Genomic DNA, 25,321 nt, shown 5'->3' on the forward strand with positions numbered 1-25,321 from the left:
TCACGCCACTCTCCGCCCTCCACCTGACCCTATTTAAACCCGCCCCAAACCACCCAGAATCCTCTATGCTTTTCGTATCCCTCCTCCACCCCTGTCACCAGCTCAGCCGCATCCCCTACCACTCCATTTCTCTCTCTCTCTTCCTCCCTCCCTATGTCTCTCCTTCTATCTTTCTCCTTCTCCCTCCACAGGTTCCTGCAGGGGGTGAGTCCATGCATGCTGCAAGACGACCGCCACACAACCCCCTCCCCCCCATTCATTTATGTCAATAAATCCCTTAAACTCTTACAGAGACTATTTCCTACTCTGTACTTATACATACTATACATACTGTATGGTCTTCCATTCATTAATGTCACCCAGGCTAACCTACCCTAAGGGAAATACACAATAGACTATTCTATACAGTCTACAGCACATCCCCTATCTGCACGCAGAAGTATTGAGAGCTCATGCATCAAAACCCTGTAATCAGGGCTTAACGCCAATACCACAACCATGTTATCTATTCAAATCCATTATTATTACATTATAATATTTATTGATTATATGCATAACAAGATTATAAGGCTCTTATCATTGGATAAGTCAAAACTTTAAGGGGTTGACATTAATATCATCCATGTCAATCCACCCTGACGCCGGCTGTACAATCTAACCAACCGTAGGAGACAAACTGTATTCTTTTAGATTTGTGAAGCTGGCTCTTAGAATACTGAAAAGTCTGTTTCAGGATGGTTGTTGACCATGTGACGATGGTGACCAAGTCATTACAGGAATATATCGTTGCTGTCGTGCAGAAACCTCTCATCCATGTTTCACATTTTTGTGTTTTTTCGTAAATTTAAAGCCCTCAAATTGGGAATAAATAATGGACCTTGATATGAAAAAGGCTGAAACCCACTGTGGTTCTCTTTCTTTTATCACTTAATCTGGGGACCCCCAGGGGGTCCCCAGATTAAGTGATAAAAGAAATAAAAATACCATTACTGTATCAAAAGTAATAAACAAACCATAAAAACTGGTCAAACATTGGCCAAATTGTCAAATAATAAACAATAATAGATAAATATTGTGAAAATATTTTCACAATTATTTATCTGTGGAACCGAATCAAAATAAATGTAATGCCTCAACTCCTCCAATTCCAAATGCTTATCAGAATCCATACTAACTACAGCGTGTGTAGTGTGGTCACCACCTGGTGGTTCAGGAGCCTTGATCATACTAACTACAGCCTGTGTAGTGTGTAGTGTGTAGTGTAGTGTGTAGTGTACGGTGACCAACCTGGTGGTTCAGGAGCCTTGATCATACTAACTACAGCCTGTGTAGTGTGTTGTGTAGTGTACGGTGACCAACCTGGTGGTTCAGGAGCCTTGATCATACTAACTACAGCCTGTGTAGTGTGTAGTGTAGTGTAGTGTGTTGTGTAGTGTGGTGACCAACCTGGCGGTTCAGGAGCCTTGATCATACTAACTACAGCCTGTGTAGTGTGTAGTGTAGTGTAGTGTGTTGTGTAGTGTGGTGACCAACCTGGTGGTTCAGGAGCCTTGATCATACTAACTACAGCCTGTGTAGTGTGTAGTGTAGTGTGTTGTGTAGTGTGGTGACCAACCTGGTGGTTCAGGAGCCTTGATCATACTAACTACAGCCTGTGTAGTGTAGTGTAGTGTGTAATGTACGGTGACCAACCTGGTGGTTCAGGAGCCTTGATCATACTAACTACAGCCTGTGTAGTGTAGTGTAGTGTGTAATGTACGGTGACCAACCTGGCGGTTCAGGAGCCTTGATCATACTAACTACAGCCTGTGTAGTGTAGTGTAGTGTGTAATGTACGGTGACCAACCTGGCGGTTCAGGAGCCTTGATCATACTAACTACAGCCTGTGTAGTGTAGTGTAGTGTGTAATGTACGGTGACCAACCTGGCGGTTCAGGAGCCTTGATCATACTAACTACAGCCTGTGTAGTGTAGTGTAGTGTGTAATGTACGGTGACCAACCTGGCGGTTCAGGAGCCTTGATCATACTAACTACAGCCTGTGTAGTGTGTAGTGTAGTGTGTTGTGTAGTGTGGTGACCAACCTGGCGGTTCAGGAGCCTTGGCGTCCTCTGCTTCCTGACCGTCAGACAGCTCACCTATCTCAATGGTCACATGACCTGTGGACACGCAACAACAAAACAGCAATGTAATCACTACTACATTTTCTTTACAAAAGTATCAATAATGCAATGTAGAAATACTCTGTTACAAGTAAAAGTCCGAAATTCAAGTACCTTTTAAGCGTCGTACAAAGACAACTCGAGTTGTGAAAATCATGACAACAAACAGAATTGTTTGGGCCGAACAAATAATTAGAAAGAAGAAAAAAAAACGGCAGGTTACAACATGTTTTGGTTGTTTTTCTTCTTTGAAATTATTTGTTTGGTCCAAAAAACTAAATTGTTGTCAAGATTTGTCACAACTCCAGTTGGCCTTGTACGACGCTAAAAAGGTCTTTAAATAAATACTTTTTGAAATGTCTATGGGAAAAATGCATTGGGAATTATTTCCTGGGCCTGGCGTCGTCATGAAAGGGGCGGCTGCAACGCTCTATAAAGGAGTCATTATGCAGAATGTCTCAATTCACAAGTTTTCAAATGTATAAAAAAACTTTGACAATAGCAGATCTACAATCGCACACCACACGCTGTGGGCTTGTACATCACTATTTTCAAATAGCCGAAGTATATGAGCAGACACAGCTGGAATTCTATCAAATTGAAGCTAATAAATGGGTTCTCTCTCTTGATTGGATGAAATTGGTGACCCACTGGTAATGGAGTTTACTGAACAGAAAAAAGTAAGTAAAATATTACTTACTTACACCTCCTTTATCTTTGAGATTGCATTTGTATATAATAGTCTCTGTTGGGTGGAAACCATTATGTCCAAAACAGTTACTTTTCAGGATTCAAATAAAAAAAAGTAGCAGATCTACAAGCTCAAAACTTGGAAAACGTGGATCTGCTACTTTTTAGCTTTTGTGTAAGTAAATTTCCGAAGTAAGTTAGAATATGGAGATAAGAGGTTTCTGCCCGACAGCAACGATATATTCTATATAGTATACATCAGAACCTACTTAGTACTTACTGTCTCTCTTGCTCTTCCTGTGTCTGACTCCCTTGGTGTACTTCTTCCAGAACTTGCGTTTTCCTTTACCTCGCTCCTTCAGGGCTGTTTTGGGGTCTGTAATCCAGGCCTGGTACAGGAACTACGGTAGAGAGAGAGGTTAACGCTTCTAAAACATTCAGTCATGACAGAAACCACGGTGGAGAAAGAACAGAATTTAAACGAGGCAAATCGTGCAACGAGTAAACAGAACAATTACATACTACTGAACACCTGTACATGAAATTAATAGGGATCTTTGAGCAGAAAAGCGTGAAAACATGTTTATTCTAATCTTTGTTTGTTTTTTGCTCCACTGATCAGCATAATTACTAATTGTTGTTAATTGTTTTATTCCTATTTTAGTCACGGCGAAGCTAGCACAGTAAGCAACTCTGTTGATGGGCTTGCTCAGTTGGTCAAAGAACCAAGAGCTGGTCACAGCTTATTAAATATTAAAGGGACATTTCACCGCTGGAAGAAACTCCAGTCTGAGTCGGATGGGGATTGAACCCCCGGCCTCCCAATCTCTGGTCAAACAGGGACACAGGATATAATTACATTAACTACCAAATGCTGAGTTTCATCTGTTAAACGTCAGGGACAGCCTCTTGAGAGTCAATAGTGACCGCAATCACACACCACAACAGACAAAATACTTTTTGTGTTTTTTAAGTTTGATGGGGTAGGTGGTTGAGGAGATTTTTTGTTATTGTTTTGTTTTTGTCTCTGTATTTTCTTGTCTTCGTGTATTATATTTGTGCGTATATGTGGCTAGCCAGTAGCCATACTGTATCTTGCGGGTTGGTTATATTTTTCTGTTAAGAGAGCATTGGGGAAATTTTGAAAGAGAATCTTTTCAAACATTCATACACCATGCATTTCAAGAGACATTATCTGAAACCAAAAGAGACTAAATACATTAAAGACCTTTGAAAAAAAGCCTCCAGTTCATGCATTAAAAAAATCATAACCACAGACTATTTTGTCATTTTTGCATGCATGCACGCAAAATAAATAATAAGCTGTGTTTCTCCTGAGAAGACAATGAATAAATAGTGCAAAATGTCAGAATCAAATGAAATGTTATTTTAGAGGATGTTAATACAATATAAGTGTTTGGATGTGGTCTCCCTACTCCTTCCACTCACTGAGACATTTACAACCTGCTGTCGGCAGTCGGGGCAGAACACCTACTTGCATATTGGATGAGTGGTAGAAAATGTGACTTAATAATCTGATTTAAAAGGGACTGTTACTGTTAGCTCTGTGGTAAAGCACGGCGGTAAACACTGCTGGGGTTGTTGGTTTGAATCCCAGTGGGACCAACCCTCGCTGCTAAAAAAGCATGCACTGACGGTAATGGTGGATAACCACGCCCACCAAATAGCATGTTATGATTCAGAATGTTGTGTGGTAGTTGAAGATGTACAGCTATGCCCACAGTAAGCCAAAAGGGACATGCGGTGAACCAAGCAAATCACACATTAGCCTTCTAGCTTGCTGGCAAATATCCACAAAGACACAAAGCATGCCTCGAGCTTGATTTGATTCATACTTTGTCGTACGACAAACGGGAAAAATAGCCGTTCTGCAAGCTCGAGCTCGCAGATCGGCTGTTTTCGCCAGTATCACACCGGGGTATGACTGAGTACAAGCTCTTATATGTGCTGGTTAAATACCTTGCCTGCCTTCACTACATACTGCAGGATAGTCCTGGGGAGCTTAATGATAGCCTTGGGCAAAGCCAATACTGCAGAGGCAAATTTCCCAATAGCACGCTAGAGAGAGAAAGGGATAAGTCGGCAGAGAGTTAGTAGTAGACAGATTTGAGCAACAAAATTGGGTCAGTGTGTTAGTCGATTAGTTAGTTAATTATTTGATCCCCAAAGGAAATTGATCAAAGCAACAGTGATGACGGAGTCGAGATAATTGTACATTAAAATAACACAGTAAATGACAATCGTACAATGAAAGAGCTCAAGAGCGCCTCCACCCTGAGACGGAGACAGAGAGAGAAAGGTGAGCCCATTATTCTAACCTGGAACGCTGATTTCTTTGGCGGATCCTCGTCTTTGCTCTCCTCCTCCTCCTCCTCTTCCTCACTGTCGGTTTCAAACAAGTAATAATCTCCACTTCTGACCACTGAGGGGCAGAGAGTGAAGGATGGTGGTTATATGCAGAGTCAAAACTTGACACTCAACAATTCAGATGTTTTTGCTTTTGTAAAAACCACACCATAGACCCCCCCCCCCCACCCACTCCACTGAGTGAACTGCTTCAGTCTGATAATCAGGCTAACTCTTACCTGTAAACTTGTAGTCTTGCGTAGCCAGACAACTATTCCACAATCTCCTAATGCTAAAAGAGTCTGGAACTACACCTCCCAAAATCTTAGCACAGAAGCTGGCATTTCCGTTCACGAAAATATCTATCTATCTATCTATCTATCTATCTATCTATCTATCTATCTATCTATCTATCTATCTATCTATCTATCTATCTATCAATACCTTCTAAATCAGTAGTTTCAAATCACAGCGTGGCACGAAGTGACGCACTGTGAGTATCTGCTAATTTTTAACAGCCAACGCAAACAACATGGTTTTAATGGGCTAACACACTCATCACACTTCACACTCATCCACACTTATTACACTCAAAAGTGAACACCTTAACCGTAATTTCTTTATCTCAGCTACTTCCAAGTATTTATATTAAATGTGCTAACTATACCGATTGGGTAAGCCTGTATATTACGGTCAGATCTATAATACATAATAGTGCACACATAAAGCTTCATAACACTAGTTATAATTTGTTATTGTTTATAATTATGCATGACGAAGACAATTCATAACTGGTATAGTTCCGCGGAGTTTATAATGCATTATGACCACCAGGACTTATAATACGTCATAATCCTTATAAATTGTCATACGTGATCATAAACATTTATAATGCGTGTTGTTATTCTTTATAAGAATAGACGAAACCTTATTATATGAGGAGTTCAGCCAAAATACACCCCATGAAGCCTTGATTTCATGGAGATTTATTTTGTCACATTCCTATTCCTAATTTGAAGTCAAGGCTTCATGGGGTGTGTAATTGATAGAAAATAAATATATTTTTTGGTTGAACTACTCCTATACAGTGTCTCAAATCTCCAGACATTGAATTAAACAAATGTTTAAATGGACAAGTTGTATTCATCCACACATTCAGCTCACATTAGTCACATTAATGGACGGAACTGTTAAAAGGTGAAGAAAACAGGAAATGTTAGAGATGGGAAAAGACAGCTTAACTGACAACAATCCTACGTACAGTATGAAGGATGCCCTCTCAACAAAAGTGTACTGTGCTGCGAGGACACTCGTGTTTTACAGTCCATGCAGGAGCACAGCAGCGTGTTAATACGCTATAGTTCACAGAGCATGTTTAGATTCAGAAGAATGCAATGAGAATAAGAGGAGGCTGGCTTATGTCCTTGAACAGAAGAATCACAGTGATGGGGAGGGGTGGGGGGTGTTCGGGGTGGGTCATGAAGATGAGAGATGAGTTGGTCAAATCACAAGAGAAATGGAAAAAATGGAGGAAGTGGGGTAACTACTCCAAAGAATGCCACGTGAGAATGCAGTAATATCAAAGACATGACTTCAAAAACCAAACAGGTTACCTCAGAGAATTTGCTGCAATTGCTTCTTTTTTAAATACACAAAACAATTTTGTGAATAGAACTATGACTGTAAAAAGCTGTTTTACAATTTGATTGCAGCATCTTCTCCTCAGCAATACCCTGTCGGGTTAGCATGTCTATGAGCAAAGAATGAATGAATCCCTTCACCCTCTCTCGCACAACACTTATTACGACATTCATCGACAGAAAGGGGGAAGGGGAATTCATGTCTTTGCAGCAAAATAGTTGCTCACAACAAGAGAGATTCCCTACTGTGGGCTCATCGGGGTGACGACGGAGAGGCTGGGTCACATCATGTAAGCACGTGTTTCTGATGAACCACGGTTATAAACGTCCAAGCTTTTAGCCATTTTCTTTTTCATTTGTGACCCATAATCTATTTAAGGCAACCCTTAGCACCAATGCCAACACTGTTCATTAGCTCTAATCATATATGAACGCTAGCATCCCCTATTCTGAGCAGCCTATGATAGGCGAACATTTGGCAAAAATAGGCAAATATTAACCAAAGATTGTCGATCTACTGTAGTCTCAAAGGGGGACAAAAAGCAAAGGGGCCAATTACAGACCCTGGTTAACAATAGGGTTTACAGTGCCCAGTGCAACTTCAAAGCCTGAAAGGTCATGCAAAAATTTAGTTTTTATTACGTTTTTGGTCTGGTGTTCAACGACAAAATCAAATCATTCAAATTATTTCTGTGACAATCAATCAATCAATCAATCACCATTTAGAATGTCGTAATCGTGACAGCCCTTAAACGAAGTGTCTCTCTACACATTGTGTTACAGTTACTGAATTTGAGAATGGCAGGTAATGAGGGTCCTTAAATAGAAACAGAAAAAGACTAAAAGATCTGGACAGAAGAGGGATTGTTTTCTAGTCCCTTCTGAGCCCAGGTGGGGGGGGGGGGCAGTATGGGAATCCTCTGAGTTCTGGTCAAGGACACAAGGGCCAATCAGAATGGAGGAAGTAAAAAGGGGTGGGGTCAACCTACTGGAAGCATGGTCGACCCACGGCCTCCACCACTGCTTTTTTTTGGTCTTGGCTTTCGTTCGCTCTGCTCCTAAAATTTACACAAATACATCAGTAGAACATTTGAAAAAGAAATAAATCTTTGTCTTTACTTCAAAGGCAAAATAATACTCTCCTTTTTTCAAACGTTTAGATTAAATAAAATAACATATCGTTGCTGTCGGTCAGAAACCTCTTTATCTCCATATTCTAACTCTGTGTTTTTTCGTAAACTAACGCCCTACTTGTTCAGCGTCACGCGAAGGCATCATAAGTAGCAGATCCGAAAGCTCGAAACGCGACGCAAAACGACACGTTTCAAGCTTGTGAATTTGCTACTGTTGACATTTTCTACTGTAAATCCTGAAAGGAAACAGTATGAGGTTTCCACCCGACAGAGACGATATATATTATAAATACATCACTAGGGTTATTTTATTTACAGCTTATCATCATTCTGCCCTGCATACTGTACCGTCGTCCTCCTCTTCCTCCTCACGCTGCTGTTGGACGGGGCTCTCCCCGGGTCTGGGGGCCGACTCTCCGTCCATGGACTGGACCAGACTCAACATCTTCTCCTTGCCCCTCTTGAACTTCTCCTGACGCATCTTAATGCGGTCCATCCTGATTTGATCAGAGGGAGGGAGGGGAGGGGCTGAGCATTAACACACATACTGTACACCCCCCCCCCCCCATCATCACTGACTTCCAAACAACACTACTGTCCATAAACATATAGTCCACATATTATGGAAATTAGGGTACATTATGTCCAAGAGGAGTGCTCATTAGGGGCAGGTAAGTGCATATTAACAAGACTCATGAGTAACTCCTGAGGCAATTCTGAGTGGCTATTAGTCAATTAGTGTACACTCTGGGATTGGTTCCTGGAATGGGTGTAAGGTAAGCATATAGGTAATTTTTAACCATCACTAAATACTTTCCGTAGCACAGATTTAATTTTGCTTTCATACTATAACATGCATGGCACTTTGATAACCAAGGGTCAATCTGACACAGGTGTAGAACATAGTTTAGATTTACAAATAAAGCATGAATGCATTTGATGTTGTCTGATTGGTTTAACCCCAAAATACACTAAATCAAAGACAATTTTATATGAAATGGAAAATGTAATCTATGAAACACAGTTTGAGCTGGACTGTGTCGTTTTGAACTGTACTTAACTTGGTGTTTGAAGGAATAATGTCTCTTTTCATTTTAAATAGAAGCCATGTGTTTGTGTAAATATGAGAGGGCTAAATGGTTGAAGGCTCACTGTCTCTTAAATAGAAGCCATACAGTATGTTGTCAGACAGAAGACTAAAGGTCCTTGCCCTGGTGCGTTTTTCCAGATTTATGGCAGTGTTTTTTCCAGCCTTTTTCCGAAAACCGCACTGTAAGGACCTTAAATGGTTGAAAGCTCACTGTATCTTTATCATTTCAAATAGAAGCCATACAGTATTATATTCTAGATATAGGATCGTTTTAACAGGCAGTGTTTTCCCCAAACATTTTGGGACAAATGTGGTAGAAGAGTCAATCATACAGACAAAACTTGAATAAATCAAGGGTCAATCAATAACAAATTGGATTGTTTTTTTTGCGACACCCACAGCCACAATACTAGAGGGAGCGTAAACAACGATTTGGTAACACCCACCTATAGAACAAACATGGGTACATTTTCCATCTGCCATGCAAGTGTGGAATGCTCTGACCCCATCCCTTAAAACAGCTCTGAAAACTCCCCTTTCAGGAGGCCAAAGGGAGAGGTACAGTAATTATCACTGGTGTTATTTCTTATTATGTTGATGAATTGGATATAGGACCCCAATGGAAACAAGACCGCAAGGACTTTTTTGGTGTTTGACTGTACTTTGCACCGTTTTGCAATTCTGTCTAAATATTCAATCAATCACTCACTGTCTCTTCAGCTGCTCCATGGACTTGTGCTCCTCCTCCAGACGTGCTCTCACTGCCTTCACTATGGTGGCCTGGAAGAGCTCCGCCCCTCTGGAACCCCAGAACATACATCAGGTCACAGTGGTCATTTTGTACGCCTTATGCATTAACATCGGCATTCATTTAACTCAGAAGGGCGTGTACACATGGAAGTCTGTAGGTCTATTTGTTTCTAATTTGTAGTACACACCCTTTGGAGTTAAATCAACAATGACAATGTTGCTGTGTACTCCTGCAAGGTCAACCGTGAACAGGTCCAGAGAACAACAGTATAGTACCTGGATGCTAGGATCTGTGAGCCCTAGATGAACAGTATAATACCTGGATGCTAGGATCTGTGAGGCCCAGATGAACAGTATAGTACCTGGATGCTAGGATCTGTGAGCCCTAGATGAACAGTATAGTACCTGGATGCTAGGATCTGTGAGGCCCGGATGTCTGCGACCACATGCAGGAAGTAGTAGCTCATGAACACTCGTCTCTGCAGGAGCAGGAAGGCGAAGCAGATGCTGTCCCAGATGATGCCCGCCTCGTCGCTGGGCAGCTCGCAGCGGTGCTCCCCTGAAACACAAGGAAAGGTCACTAATGCTACCTGTTGCACATACAGTAGGAGAACCATGGACCAAAGGTCACTAATGCTACATGTTGCACATACAGTAGGAGAACCATGGACCAACACGGGATAACTGAGGAGCCCCTGGTTAGAAACACTGAGGTAGAGGTTTGTAAAAGTGTGATGAACACTGAGCCAGAGGACTGTGTGTCTTACGCAGCAGGTTCTGGTCCATGGTGATGTTGTAGTCCTTGATGGTACAGGCCAGGCTGAACAGCTGGATCAACCAGCAGTGGACGATCAGGGAGTTGATGTAGCCACAGGCCAGGATCTGTACGACACATAACAACAATGACTCAGTGGAATAGTGCATCCCAGGGGTCTTTAAGGAGAGGAGGAGCCTTTAGCTGAGAGAGATACATACTGTATGAAACTGTGTTGCAGATTAAACGTTTTTCAAGATTTTCGTTCATTACACATAATCTTTTCTAAGATGTTGGATTCATGTTAAAGTGTATTTTCAAACATCTACAGTACACCAAACATCTTTGACGAAAATCGCAGAAGTGGATATTGTTTTGTCTGCACTCCTGTAGTAACCCCCGAAAAGCCCCTAGGGGTCCCGGCCCCCCTGTTGAAGACCCCTGATTAAGACTATTGTACATAATATTGCTTCAGTGAAGTTCTACCATGCCTGCAGCATTGTAATTAAGTAAGTAAACTTAATTCATAAATGTGTGCCTTTCAAGACATCGTTATAAGATGCTATAGAAAATACAATTATAAAACCATAATTTTAACAGAGCAGCATAAAATAAAGTGCTTGTGGAAGTTGATCAAGTGTGTTTTTAAAAGATTCTTAAAACAGTCGACTGACTGTTTTCATAAAGACTACTGCACTCAGTCACCCATAGTTTTGAGTCTTGCCATTGGGTATTGTAATTGTTCTTGCGTGTGATTGGCACAAATAGTCACATTGCGCCGTGTTGTGTGAGCACGGCGCACCCCTGTGCAACAGATTCTGCATCCATTATTTGACATAATCTGAAGGGTGGGGACGAGGACAAGTTAAAACAGTGGGTTGAATACATCCAGTCCGTTGCTGGTGTTGGACACAAAGTGACGGTTCAAGGGAATTAAAGTGTGCACAACAGCATTGCTCCTACTGTATGTGTTCCGTTTACTTTAAAACACAGAGAAGAAATTACAATGTACACCATTTCGGCCACAGTTGGCCTTTGTCAGGTCCGGCCTGATGAAGGCCAACTGTGGCCTGATGAAGGCCAACGGTGACTCTGTGTCTGTGTGTCACATACAGGACACTCACGGAGAGGATGTTCTTCATGGTGATGACGAAGATGTTGTAGGCGATCAGGAAGTCCCAGTAGTGGAGTATCTTTTTGATTGGCTTGAGCAGCAGGTCGCCCCCGAAGAGCAGGAAATAGAAGCAGGCCACCAGGTAGCCCATGCAGAAGACGCTGATGCGCGTGGTGCCCGTGATGAAGATGATGGTGAGCACGAACCAGAACAGGTAGCTGAACATGATCACCTTGAGCATGTCCAGGTAGGACCTACACAGGATCACCACACATTATGGTTACAGATTAAACACATTAATTCATTCATTCGTTCTTCCGCCACTGCCAGTTCTTTTCCAGAGAAGACCCTCATTTTGAAGTCCCACGGTTACCGAGATGTAGGCGATCGTCTTTTCTTTCACCCGGAAAATAAATTTTGTAACCGCGATCATCGGTTCTTTATTTATGGGCCGTTGAATAAAACACAATCTGGGAAAAGAATCTGAGATAAATGTATTTTTCTAAATCTGATAACATGGAGGCGGATGGCAGGTGTAATTTTCACTCCCGGTTCATTTCCAGTTGTATCCGTCACATGTGGTCTCCGTCGCTTAGCAATCTAGAAGCATTCATACGTTGGCGAAGAGCGCCATCTATCGTAACCCACTGAAAAGACCATTCGACTAGATCACCTTATGTGGCAGTGAAGCGTTGGATTTGAAAAGACGGAAATCGCCATCCTTGGAAGTCAATGTGTTAAATGTGAAGAACTGCCAATAATTAATTAATCATGTTGAAACTCAATGGATTCAATGGTTTAAGATTTTTTTTTACTGTTATGCAGCATATCTGATCTACTCAAAATGCATTGCATGCGTTGTGTTGTGAGCTTGAAGATCTGCGATCTTTGCTATTTAAAACAACAATGGACATACAGTATTTGGTGGCAACAACTTCAACCAGCCTACTGGCAGTGTGAGTGTGCATAGGAAATGTGGCACGCGCGCGCGCACACACACACACACACACACACACACACACACACACACACACACACACACACACACACACACTGTAAAAACATAATGTGCTATCAAAGATAATGGACCCAATATAATTTCTATAATGCAATAAAAAAATGTTTTAATACCTATCAATCTTTGCCAATAATTTATGTAGTCATTCAGATTCCTATAATGGATTTTACACAGTATGCAATAGCATCCATACTGTATGTTTTTTTGTTTCTTTTACACAGTAGAGTTTGAATACGGTAATTGGCCCATCAATCCCAATTACCACGTCACTTATAGTCAGAACAACACGAGTAAGAAGAGTGTGATCGATGGCTCTGCAACCCGATCCCCTGTCACTCAGCACAGGTACTCATCTAGACGTTCCTAACACACATGCTAAAAGCATGCGCATGGAAAGGATGTACACACATATACACACATACACGTTCGGAAGTCAGCGTGCATTAACTGCGATGGAGCCGGCAGCACTAAGCATGACAGGACCCTAAAAAAAACTGAACAACACACAACAATAGTGCTGGTTGTCTGATGAAGTGGGCTTTGATAGGGCTGATAGTGCTACTGTGTGCTTACAGTCTGAGAGGCTGAGTGAGTGGCATTGGTTCATAACCGCACGTGTGTGTGTGTGTGTGTGTGTGTGTGTGTGTGTGCGTGTGTGTGTGTGTGTGTGTGTGTGTGTGTGTGTGTGTGTGTGTGTGTGTGTGTGTGTGTGCGTGCGTGCGTGCGTGCGTGCGGGTGTGTGTGGAGAAAAAATACCTTTCCATACTTAAAAGCTATTTATTGAGTTAGAGTACAGGGCAAAAGCGTCTGAGTCTCAGAGTGACGGACAGAGTGTTTTTTGTGGGATTATGGATTGCCCACCCAGCCCCACCCTCAACCCCCACCCCCCACCCCCGCCCCCATCCACCCTTGTATCCGTAATGTGATCCTGGGAGGGAAGCGATGGTATAAGTGGTGCTGTGGTGCGGACAGACGTGCACACGCTGCGTGTGTGTGTGTGTGTGTGTGTGTGTGTGTGTGTGTGTGTGTGTGTGTGCTTTGCTCCCTCTGTACTGTAGGGCGTTGTTGATGGACACAGAGTGCGTTAATAAAAGACTTGTCCACTTTGTGCATCAAAAAAGTGGAACGTGAAGAGCAGATAATCAATGCCTGTGGACAGGTCAGGATGTGGATCTAATCCACTAGTTCTCAACCTGTGTGTGTGTGTGCGTGTGCGTGTGCGTGTGCGTGTGTGTGTGTGTGTGTGTGTGTGTGTGTGTGTGTGTGTGTGTGTGTGTGTGGCATAGCTGGTTCCCTGCCTGGCTAACCAAAGTCACCAGTTGTCCCAGGTACGATCCCAGACCTGGCAAGTTTCCTTGAGCAAGACACCGAGACACAGAGGCTGCCAAGTAAACGTAAAGTAGCTGGTTGGACCCCTGGCTCACCCTGAATTCATTTTAAACTGTCCCTGGATATATATACTGTATATATATATTTTAAACAATTTGCCATTCCTCCGGGAAGAAATAAACGACTCCCCTTTTCCACAGTAGTGTAGGCCCTTGTACCTGCAGTGGATGAAGTCCGGAACGGGGTTGTGGACAGCGAACGAGGCAGCGTCCAGGTCTCTGCAGATCTCCACGTTGTCTCCAGCAAGGAGGCGCACGGCCGCCTTGTTCTCGTCGTCAAACACCTGCCTCTGGAGCGAGGCGCACAGCAGGAGCATGAAGTCATCTGGGAGGAGGAGACAGGAGGGGAGAGAAGGAGAGCAGAGCAGAGGAGGTATATTACTGTACAGTATACCTTCATCTCAGTATGTATCGGAAAAGCAATGATTCTCAACCTTTTTAATTATTCCACGGACCCCAATCTACACTGTAAAATCCTAACTTTTAATGTTGAGAACCATTGCACTAAAGGGATTATAATACAGCCAGAGTGCATGATACTCACTCAAAGCAAAAGGGATACTATTTACAGATACTGTATATAGCATATAGTTATAGGTTTAGCCAGTTAAGAGACTCGAGAGTAACAAAATTAAGAGTAAAAGAGTGCTCATTTATTCCAAGTAGGACAACAGAGAATAAAGTGATACATACAGACGAGGAACAGTGGGTTGGGCTCGGTGTGGAAGTCTGGAACGTAAAGCCACTTCACCACTTTAGAGTCCGTATTGGAGTTGGCAAACCTCCAGGGATAATCTAGATAGAAGAATCACACGACAACCAGGATTTCATACACATTATATTCCAGTTAATGTTCCACACACCATCCCTAAAACCATGATTTACAAGCTCATAACGTGTCACAGCGCGACTTGTTGTATAAAGTATAAAGCAGGCTTCAAGTTCTCAGTTCAAGACGGGGTCTCAATGCTTTTCAGATCAGGAAAGATCAGGAAAAGTGAAGTGAAGTGTGAACAGGTCATGTCTGTACGATATACAGTGGTGGAAAAGTCACTTGAAAAAAAGTATAAATGCCACAACGTAGAAATACTCCGTTGTGAGTTTGCTGATCGGCAATATTTCAAATAGCCGAAAAGCCTGAAATATATATAGACCTTAAGTGGTTAATGTATGTTTAGCAAGATCCACTGACCACACAAGGGGGGTCAGGAGAAGGGATGAATGTGGGGGTCCGGTACCTTTACAGGCTGCAGATCTACTGACCATACAAGGGGGGTCAGGAGAAGGGATGAATGTGGGGGTCCGGTACCTTTACAGGGGGGTCAGGAGAAGGGATGAATGTGGGGGTCCGGTACCTTTACAGGCTGCAGATCTACTGACCATACAAGGGGGGTCAGGAGAAGGGATGAATGTGGGGGTCCGGTACCTTTACAGGGGGGTCAGGAGAAGGGATGAATGTGGGGGTCCGGTACCTTTACAGGGGGGTCAGGAGAAGGGATGAATGTGGGGGTCCGGTACCTTTACGGGGGGGTCAGGAGAAGGGATGAATGTGGGGGTCCGGTACCTTTACAGGGGGGTCAGGAGAAGGGATGAATGTGGGGGTTCAGTACCTTTACAGGGGGGTCAGGAGAAGGGATGAATGTGGGGGTCCGGTACCTTTACAGGGGGGTCAGGAGAAGGGATGAATGTGGGGGTCCGGTACCTTTACAGGGGGGGGTCAGGAGAAGGGATGAATGTGGGGGTCCGGTACCTTTACAGGGGGGGTCAGGAGAAGGGATGAATGTGGGGGTCCGGTACCTTTACAGGGGGGTCAGGAGAAGGGATGAATGTGGGGGTCCGGTACCTTTACAGGGGGGTCAGGAGAAGGGATGAATGTGGGGGTCCGGTACCTTTACAGGGGGGTCAGGAGAAGAGATGAATGTGGGGGTCCGGTACCTTTACAGGGGGGTCAGGAGAAGGGATGAATGTGGGGGTCCGGTACCTTTACAGGGGGGTCAGGAGAAGGGATGAATGTGGGGGTCCGGTACCTTTACAGGGGGGTCAGGAGAAGGGATGAATGTGGGGGTCCGGTACCTTTACAGGGGGGTCAGGAGAAGGGATGAATGTGGGGGTCCGGTACCTTTACAGGGGGGTCAGGAGAAGGGATGAATGTGGGGGTCCGGTACCTTTACAGGGGGGTCAGGAGAAGGGATGAATGTGGGGGTCCGGTACCTTTACAGGCTGCAGGCGGGATCCCGATGCACAGCGAGTACTGGAAGGTCAGCATGCAGGCCAGGAAGCAGCAGTACTTGGGCCAGATCTCTGCGATGGCCTTCCTCCGTCGACGGTACATCACCAGGATCAGAGCGAAGGCGTGCAGCATGGCGTAGAAGTCCATCCGCTGGCCGATCACGTTCACCACCAGCAGCAGGCACGTCTGTCCTCACGGGCATGGCACGGAGACGGGAAGAGGACAGAATGGGAGAAATCTGGTTTCATTTTATTGTCGCCATCGACAGATGAACACGAACATCTGGAGTCAATTTTACCCACTGAGACCTGACACCAGATTCTACAAATGTCTTCTAAATCATGACGGTTTTCTGGAAAATCTATGTTTCTATGTCAGTGGTTCTCAAATTCAAGGATCTGTATTTAGCCGCCGACCCCCATCTGAAAATATGTTGCTCCAGGAACCCCCCCCAAAATTTTTAAAGTTTTCTGTGAAAGAATATATATTCAAAGATTTTCACATATTTTCACGATTCTTTTTAAATAGCCGGTGGTTAAGAGTCAATGCGTACACTGGTTTTGCTGTCATGTGTAATGTGTGTAGTACTGTACTGTGCATCGAGGGGTACACCCAACCTCCAGTCCAAACTTGTAGAAGAAATAGTTGATGAAGTATTTGACAAAGTTGACGATGCCGTTGTCTAGGTGCTGCCGAGTGATGCCGTGGAAGATGATCTTGGCGGCAGGAGGACACAGCTTGTTCCTCAGTCTGTAGAACTCTTGGTGTCTGTAGATGGTCACCTCGAACGCCAGGATGGCCAGCATCAACAGGTTGTTCTAAACGCACGGACGCACGCACACACGTGTGCACATGCAGGCGCACGCACGAGCACGCCCACACGCACACACGCACGCACACACACACACACACACACACACACACACACACACACACACACACACACACACACACACACACACACATTACTTCATTAGATCCCTTGGTGTGGTTGTTATGTGCAATGATGTCTTCCCTTTGTATTCTATTTAGGGTTTCTTCTTGGAGGCTGAAACCTTGACAGTCAAACGTGGCAATGAAAAAAACGGTGATATGTTGATATCACAATATCATCCCCTCCCCTAACCCCTCCCCCTTTATCATACAACAACAGCTGTGGATGCGGCTTCAGTTCAGGTGGATCACCACCCATTACCACCCACTAGGCAAACCAGGCATACTAGTGTCCACATAAAAGCAACATTTTAACAAATACTGTACACTTTTTTGAAAACAGTATTCTTCCTTATATAATAATAATAATACCTGATCATGTTTTAGGGTGGAAAGAAATCACGGCACTCCATCTTTAAACTTGAGACATGACATGAGATGTACAATACAGTGTGAATGGGGAGTTTGCCTGTCAAACGGTAACGCAGGTGTCCTAAGGCGGGCTCAGGGAGGACAGAAACCTCCCGTGGAGCAGAAGGGCAGAAGCCTGCTTGATCTAGACTTTCAGTATGAATACAGACAGTTCAGTTCAGTGTTTTCCAGTCCTGAACACCAACCACCAAAGTAGTTTCTTCAACTTGAGTTGCGCGTCGTGTCTCGCACTGAAAATCACCAAATCTACAAGACACCCTGGTCATGCCACGTACCCTGAGGTGCTCCAAGAGGGTCTCCTGGACCAGCTTCCTGAGGCCCACCCAGTTGGCTGGGTCCACAGGTTTCCTGTACAACATAGAGCTGTTCATCTCCGCCACCTGCTCCGGTGAGTAGTCATCTGGCTGGTGAGACAAAGGAACGTCAAGTTTCCATAGAATTATCTTTACGGTCTTGTATGCCCACATCCACAATGAAGAGAAAATAATGCTACTAATATTTATGTCAATGTTCTCTTTTTTTCCAAAAAATATTGTACCACTTGTACCAATAACAACTTTATGCAAACGTGTAGTCAGTTTGTGTATAAAACTGGCCATTTAGAAGTAGGTTTTTCTTAGGCCTGCTTTGTTTTGTAATATTCATAAAAATCACAAAATCACAAAGATAATTAGTAACTAAAAAATTTAAATAATCGTAGTGGTGTAAAAGTGCAATACTTTCCTCTGGGATGTAGTGGTGTAGAAGGAAAAGTACTGAAAATCGGAAACACTCCAGTAAAGTTGCATGTGGTACACTAGGCTACTTCCAACCAAAACCTAAAAGATCATGTTAAAATACTGCAGTACTTAACCCAGCCATGATTTATCGTGTGGATGTGTGTGTTTGTGTGTGTGTGTGTGTGTGTGTGTGTGTGTGTGTGTGTGTGTGTGTGTGTGTGCGTGCGTGCGTGCGTGCGTGCGTGCGTGCGTGCGTGCGTGCGTGCGTGCGTGGCGGTCACGGTGATATTACTCACCATATTGCAGGTCTTGGAGTAGGAGGGCGGGTCTATGGACTCCAGCTGGTACAGCATCTTGCAGATGATGATCACACACGTCCACACGGTGCAGATGCTGGAGGCCAGTGGACGCAGCTGGCAGTAGGGCAGCGCGAAGGCCCAGCACGCCACGAACACATAGTTGAACAGAGACACCTACAGTAATAATAATAACCAGTAAGACGCCCGAGGGCGAGAAGCAAAATCGCCCTAAAGGGCGAGGTCACGTGACAGCAGACTGCTGGGCGAGGGCTGGCGCTTTGGAATGGGGGGTCAGATCAACATATCCGCCTGGGTGACAGCAGACTGCTGGGTGAGCGCTGGCGCTTTGGCATGTGGGGGTCGGATCAACATATGGAATGAATTCTGTACTGGCCATTATGGCCAGTACAGGCCCTTCAAAGCAGACCAGAGGTAGAAAACTGTCAGTCCCTGATGTCATCGCTAAGCATCACTAAGCAGGAACTGGGGGTGGCAATGAAGGACCGGGAAGTCTGGCGTGGCATTGTGAAATCCATGATCTCGACCGCGATCGAAAAATGATGTTGATTGAGATAACCGACCCTGCCTGTTGGCAGGTGCATTTCTACGTTCTCAATAAAACACTCTCGGGTGTACGTTACGTTACATTACGTACCTCTTTCACGGTGACCAGAAGGATGTAGCAGGAGACGATCTTGATGATGTGGATCTCCAGGAGCCACCAGATGAACAGCTGCAGCTTGTGGAAGATCTCCAGGAACTTGAGGAACAGCACCGTCAGACGGTCCACCACCAGGTGCCATTTGTTCTTCAGATCTGAAGACATTACAACGCTGTTTCTACAGTACCATACATCTATTAAACCCCATAAAAGTTAAAACCTGACGCCGTTTCTCCAAATACCTTCTAAAACTGTAGTTTGTACAGATGTACTAGCTTGCCGTGCCACACTGCAAGCTTGTATGTCTGCTATTTTTGAATAGCCAACGCTAAAATCTCAAATGACACAGATTTCCTATTAATCGGTTAAAGCAGTGTGCAATGACTTTGTGTGCTTGCGGTGGTTGATTGAGAGCACCTCTTTACACTGACTGGCTTGGAACAGCCAATGTTATGTAAAAAAAAAAGAAAATGAGGAAATGTCCAAAACGTATAAGTTGAATAAGTTTCTTATAAGTTTTGGTGAAATAAATTGAATCAGCAACAAAAACTAAAAACGTCGTACAAATTAACTACCACTGGTCCTCTCTGGGCCAGGTTCTTATCCTCTCCTCTCTACTGGTCCTCTCTGGGCCAGGTTCTTATCCTCTCCTCTCTACTGGTCCTCTCTGGGCCAGGTTCTTATCCTCTCCTCTCTACCCCCATGGTCCTCTCTGAGCCAGGTTCTTATCCTCTCCTCTCTACTGGTCCTCTCTGGGCCAGGTTCTTATCCTCTCCTCTCTACTACTGGTCCTCTCTGGGCCAGGTTCTTATCCTCTCCTCTCTACCACTGGTCCTCTCTGGGCCAGGTTCTTATCCTCTCCTCTCTACCACTGGTCCTCTCTGGGCCAGGTTCTTATCCTCTCCTCTCTACCACTGGTCCTCTCTGGGCCAGGTTCTTATCCTCTCCTCTCTACCACTGGTCCTCTCTGGGCCAGGTTCTTATCCTCTCCTCTCTACCACTGGTCCTCTCTGGGCCAGGTTCTTATCCTTTCCTCTCTACCACTGGTCCTCTCTGGGCCAGGTTCTTATCCTCTCCTCTCTACCACTGGTCCTCTCTGGGCCAGGTTCTTATCCTCTCCTCTCTACCACTGGTCCTCTCTGGGCCAGGTTCTTATCCTCTCCTCTCTACCACTGGTCCTCTCTGGGCCAGGTTCTTATCCTCTCCTCTCTACTGGTCCTCTCTGGGCCAGGTTCTTATCCTCTCCTCTCTACTACTGGTCCTCTCTGGGCCAGGTTCTTATCCTCTCCTCTCTACTGGTCCTCTCTGGGTCAGGTTCTTATCCTCTCCTCTCTACCCCCATGGTCCTCTCTGGGCCAGGTTCTTATCCTCTCCTCTCTACTGGTCCTCTCTGGGCCAGGTTCTTATCCTCTCCTCTCTACTGGTCCTCTCTGAGCCAGGTTCTTATCCTCTCCTCTCTACTGGTCCTCTCTGGGCCAGGTTCTTATCCTCTCCTCTCTATACTGGTCCTCTCTGGGCCAGGTTCTTATCCTCTCCTCTCTACTGGTCCTCTCTGGGTCAGGTTCTTATCCTCTCCTCTCTACCCCCATGGTCCTCTCTGAGCCAGGTTCTTATCCTCTCCTCTCTACTGGTCCTCTCTGGGCCAGGTTCTTATCCTCTCCTCTCTACCCCCATGGTCCTCTCTGAGCCAGGTTCTTATCCTCTCCTCTCTACTGGTCCTCTCTGGGCCAGGTTCTTATCCTCTCCTCTCTATTGGTCCTCTCTGAGCCAGGTTCTTATCCTCTCCTCTCTACCACTGGTCCTCTCTAAGCCAGGTTCTTATCCTCTCCTCTCTACCACTGGTCCTCTCTGGGCCAGGTTCTTATCCTCTCCTCTCTACCCCCATGGTCCTCTCTGAGCCAGGTTCTTATCCTCTCCTCTCTACCCCCATGGTCCTCTCTGGGCCAGGTTCTTATCCTCTCCTCTCCACTGGTCCTCTCTGGGCCAGGTTCTTATCCTCTCCTCTGCTCCATGTCTGTGTATAGACTTGAGGGTGACAAAGCACACTGACAGGGACATTAGACATGGCACATACTATACATGTAGATCGGCTCCTACTAAGTGGTTTGCAAGCATTTTCAGATGTTGGCGTGACATCATTATTTGGATAAGGATTTGGAACTTTGGGTAGAGAGAGAAAGAAAACCATAGCTCACAGCTTATCATACTCGGCTGTGTTTTATCACCTATTTTATTTTCGGTGTATACACACACCACATCTTGATTTAAGACCAGCACCAAACGTCTGTGTAAATACTGCAATGACACCGCCTCGGGCCGACCATAAACATTTAGGAGACATAATGGGTGAAAGCCGCCGTTTGACCCAATCTCCATGTCAAATCAACCAAAGCGGGGAGACGAGTGGAGTTAGACGTGAAAAAAAAGACATCACCACTGCGTAGGATTTAACAACACAGCTTGCGATCGGTCATGATGAGTCATGGGTTGGGTCGTTCAAAGTGTTGATGGCAGATCCTCCTCTTAGGCACATTCCTCAAAACCACAGAGTGAACTCCTCTGGGAACACATGCATCTGAAACCAACCGATAGAACTCCACCGAAATATCAGTCTTGCCATCATTTCATATTATTGGCAGATGTGCAGTCCCAAACCAATTTTAACCCACTTTCTACAGTTTAAAAAACTTCAACTTCAACAACAGACAACAATTTTCCAAATTGATCGGAATTGATTTTGCAATTTGAAAAATTTAAATCTCAGTGAAAACATGGGTAACCGGTGGGCTAGGATCGGTTGGGCTCTATCAGCCAAATAGTACAATATGACATTATTTTTATGACTATTGTGGGCCGTGGATAAATTTTCCTCCATTTTACCATTATTTATTATTATTATTATAAAAGATTTTCTAAAGATTTCCACAAAAATGCACACATTTTCATGAGTTAAAAACATTTTTTGTTTTAATATAATTTCATTAATAAAATAGAAATAATCAAAGAAATTCCCTAAATTAGAAAATGTGTTGTGAGCTTGTAGATCTGCTATGTTCACTAGTTTGGATCCTGCGCAAACGTGTGATTTCTCTTTTGGGTCATGAGCTAAAACGTTTGGGAACCGCCACATTATGACTGTGAGCAGCCTCGCCTCGGTGGAGCCAACAGAAGATGGAAAGCTCTGCACAGCCAGTGCATCTGTGACTCAAAGTGCACTATTGCACACTGTGGAATCATGCAGCTGTGAAAACACAGGAGCAACCCATCAAACAGCGTTCAAACCAGGCAGTGCTGGTGGACAGATGTGCTCGGACAAGACAGAGAAATCTCTGATTCTACACGTTTTATTTTTTTGGGAGGGGGGGGTGGGGGGGGGGGGGGGGTTGTTTGGTGTAGAGTCACAGGAAACACAAGTGGGATCAGGGCGGTGACACGTTCTGGCCCTGGAATCAAACTCTATGCTTTTGTGTGACGCTGTGTAGTATGCTGCTCCTATAGACAGATTAGACACCTATAGACAACCTGGGCCTAGCTGATCTAGGCATTGCCGGGATGGCACTAAAGTGGTTCTCCTCCTACATAACCGACCGGACCAACCAGGTTGAAAAGGTTTGCATGAACCTTGGTGTTGTCCTGGACAGTCAGCTCTCATTCAAAGCACACATTACAGCGGTCACTACTGTATATCCTGTAGGTTTACACTTTATAACATTCGCCGAATTAGACCCTTCCTCACCCAAGAGTCAGCCCAGCTCCTTATCCAGACATCAGTCATGGGTGAATGTAACGCACAATCATTGTAAAGCGCCTTGGATAAAGGCTCTACCGTGTATACGTATATAAATGCACCATTCATTCCTCATGTACCTGAACTGTGCTCGGTGGTGCTGGGCTCTGTGGGCTCTGTCTTGGCGCTGTAGTGGCGGCTGTCCTCAGCACTGGACTGGCGGTGGTCGGACGACGACAGGCTCTTCTTGTGGGGCTTCACCTTGTCCGTCACGGTGTCGTCCATCGTCACCACCACCAGGGCCTGGTGCTCCTCCTCCTCCTGCGTGGGGGGCAGCGCTGCGTCCACGGAGCAGGCACTGAGCATGGTGAGGTCCGCCAGGCTGCCGTCCGGGTGCGCCAGCCTGACCACAGGGCAGGGCGGGGGGGGGGAGGGGGGAAGTGTTAAGGCCTTTCATACATACATACATACTCAATGACACCGTCCTTGAAGGACGTGTTGGCGACACATGCGTGCATCAGGCACAGCAGCCATAGCAACCATTGTTGTGGTTCCAAAATGAATGTGCTTTCTGTCTGTCAAATCCACAGATGTGTGTGTGTTTGTGTGTCAGTACAGTATGTGTGTGTACAAGAGCACGCGCACATGCACGCGCACGCGCACGCACACACACACACACACACACACACACACACACACACACACACACACACACACACACACACACACACACACACACACACACACACACACACACACACACACCACTGTATATCAGGCACTGTGATCAGTAAGCAATGCACATTCCTTTAACATTCTCCCCCAAAGAACACATGGTCAGAGTTGACTTCACAATGGCCTTAATTACTCCAGTGCATTAGCCTGGGTCCAAGTCCTGTCCCGACCTCAACTAACTTAGACAATAATTGTACATTCAACCCATTTACACCTGGAAAGCCTAGACATTTGTTATACCTTTCAATTCGGGAAAACGTCTGTGTCGTTTTAGTTGTTACTACAGTATATATAATGTGACCGGTAGAAACAAGCTTATTTGAGTGTCACGGAAAAGTAGTGAAAATCTACAAGCACCCAACACACACGCGTTCTTTAATATAATAATAATATTGTGTGTTGAACTTGGACATACAATGTTTCCACCCGACAACGATATAATATAGCAATTCTTTTTTTAATCGGCCTCAGGTCTAAATGGGTTATTTAATAATAGCGCTGTAATGGAACTTGGAATGGAAGTCCGTTTGAGACTTCAGAGTACTGTAGATCTAAGTGTGCTGTAGCGTCTGTACAGTGAAGAAAAGTAACCGTCTCGACCCATGTTAGTCCACTGGGAATAAAGCCAAAGAGAAGTGAATTATGATCCACTTTGTGAATTTACATTGAGTATTAAATGGCAATGTACAGGAGCCACTTCCAACCTGGCGCCTCCCGTGTTGGACATGTCATCATAAGACCTACATGCTTTACTTTACTCTGTTGTACACCGGTGTCACGCTGTGAGGAGAGACGCTGTTTTGCGCACAGCGGCGACAGCGCTGTACAACAAAGTGTAAATCAGGCTGAAGTGGTAAAACCATAAAATGCCTCCTTCTCAGGCAATGGGACTGGGAGTGAGGTCAGAGGTCATAGAGGTTAAGAGGTTAGGGTTAGCTTGCATGAACCGGCCGCATACTATTATCAAGGCAAGCATTTGGTGTCTGGAGAGGTGAGACTTACTTGCTCGGCTGAGTAGGAATTTTTTGCTTGATGCTGCTCACAGTGCTCAGGGCAATGAAGTTACACAAGAAGCCAAGAAGAACAGTGAAGAAAAAGACGGCAAGATAGACACAGACATACTATAATATACAACCTGGAACTAACTTACATCTAAGAGAGACATAGGGTGGGGGAGCAGTAAAAATGCAGAAGGATTTTCCGAAAGTTTGTGGAGGGAGGGGATGTTTATGCAGTGTGTGTGTGTGTGTGTGTGTGTGTGTGTGTGTGTGTGCGTGTGTGCGTGCGTGCGTGCGTGCGTGTAAGGGTGGGGACTTGGGGAGGTGGTTATTATTGAGAAGTCTCACACATGCTGGAGAAAGAAGGTGACTTCACATATGGGTAAACTATCAGAGACCATATGGGTTTTTTAGGGATGAGAGGGTAAGAGATCCAGCGACCTAGTGGACAACCCAAGTAGAGGCTACAGGCAACAGGACACA

General features: G+C 44.7%; 1 protein-coding gene across 2 annotated transcripts in view; it reads right to left on the bottom strand.

The window, feature by feature from the left end:
• piezo2b (piezo-type mechanosensitive ion channel component 2b) overlaps window positions 1–25,321 on the bottom strand; it is a 124,187-nt gene that overhangs the window by 22,525 nt on the left and 76,341 nt on the right. The window contains exons 18-34 of one of the 2 annotated variants that reach the window (XM_080777958.1): window positions 23,246–23,487; window positions 19,373–19,533; window positions 18,715–18,891; window positions 17,975–18,103; window positions 16,952–17,152; window positions 16,316–16,520; window positions 14,798–14,899; window positions 14,264–14,429; window positions 11,709–11,952; window positions 10,598–10,712; window positions 10,236–10,389; window positions 9,790–9,879; window positions 8,339–8,487; window positions 7,847–7,915; window positions 5,190–5,293; window positions 3,131–3,251; window positions 2,083–2,157 (exon numbers count right to left, since the gene is read on the bottom strand). In XM_080777958.1, coding sequence (XP_080634084.1) covers window positions 2,083–2,157; window positions 3,131–3,251; window positions 5,190–5,293; window positions 7,847–7,915; window positions 8,339–8,487; window positions 9,790–9,879; window positions 10,236–10,389; window positions 10,598–10,712; window positions 11,709–11,952; window positions 14,264–14,429; window positions 14,798–14,899; window positions 16,316–16,520; window positions 16,952–17,152; window positions 17,975–18,103; window positions 18,715–18,891; window positions 19,373–19,533; window positions 23,246–23,487 — 2,504 coding nt within the window. Of the gene's footprint in view, window positions 1–2,082; window positions 2,158–3,130; window positions 3,252–5,189; window positions 5,294–7,846; window positions 7,916–8,338; window positions 8,488–9,789; window positions 9,880–10,235; window positions 10,390–10,597; window positions 10,713–11,708; window positions 11,953–14,263; window positions 14,430–14,797; window positions 14,900–16,315; window positions 16,521–16,951; window positions 17,153–17,974; window positions 18,104–18,714; window positions 18,892–19,372; window positions 19,534–23,245; window positions 23,509–25,321 lie in introns of both variants that reach the window. The other variant, XM_080777957.1, reaches the window with a different exon arrangement.

Source organism: Protomyctophum bolini (genome assembly GCF_963924005.1).
Source record: "Protomyctophum bolini genome assembly, chromosome: 12".
Lineage (NCBI taxonomy): Eukaryota > Metazoa > Chordata > Actinopteri > Myctophiformes > Myctophidae > Protomyctophum > Protomyctophum bolini.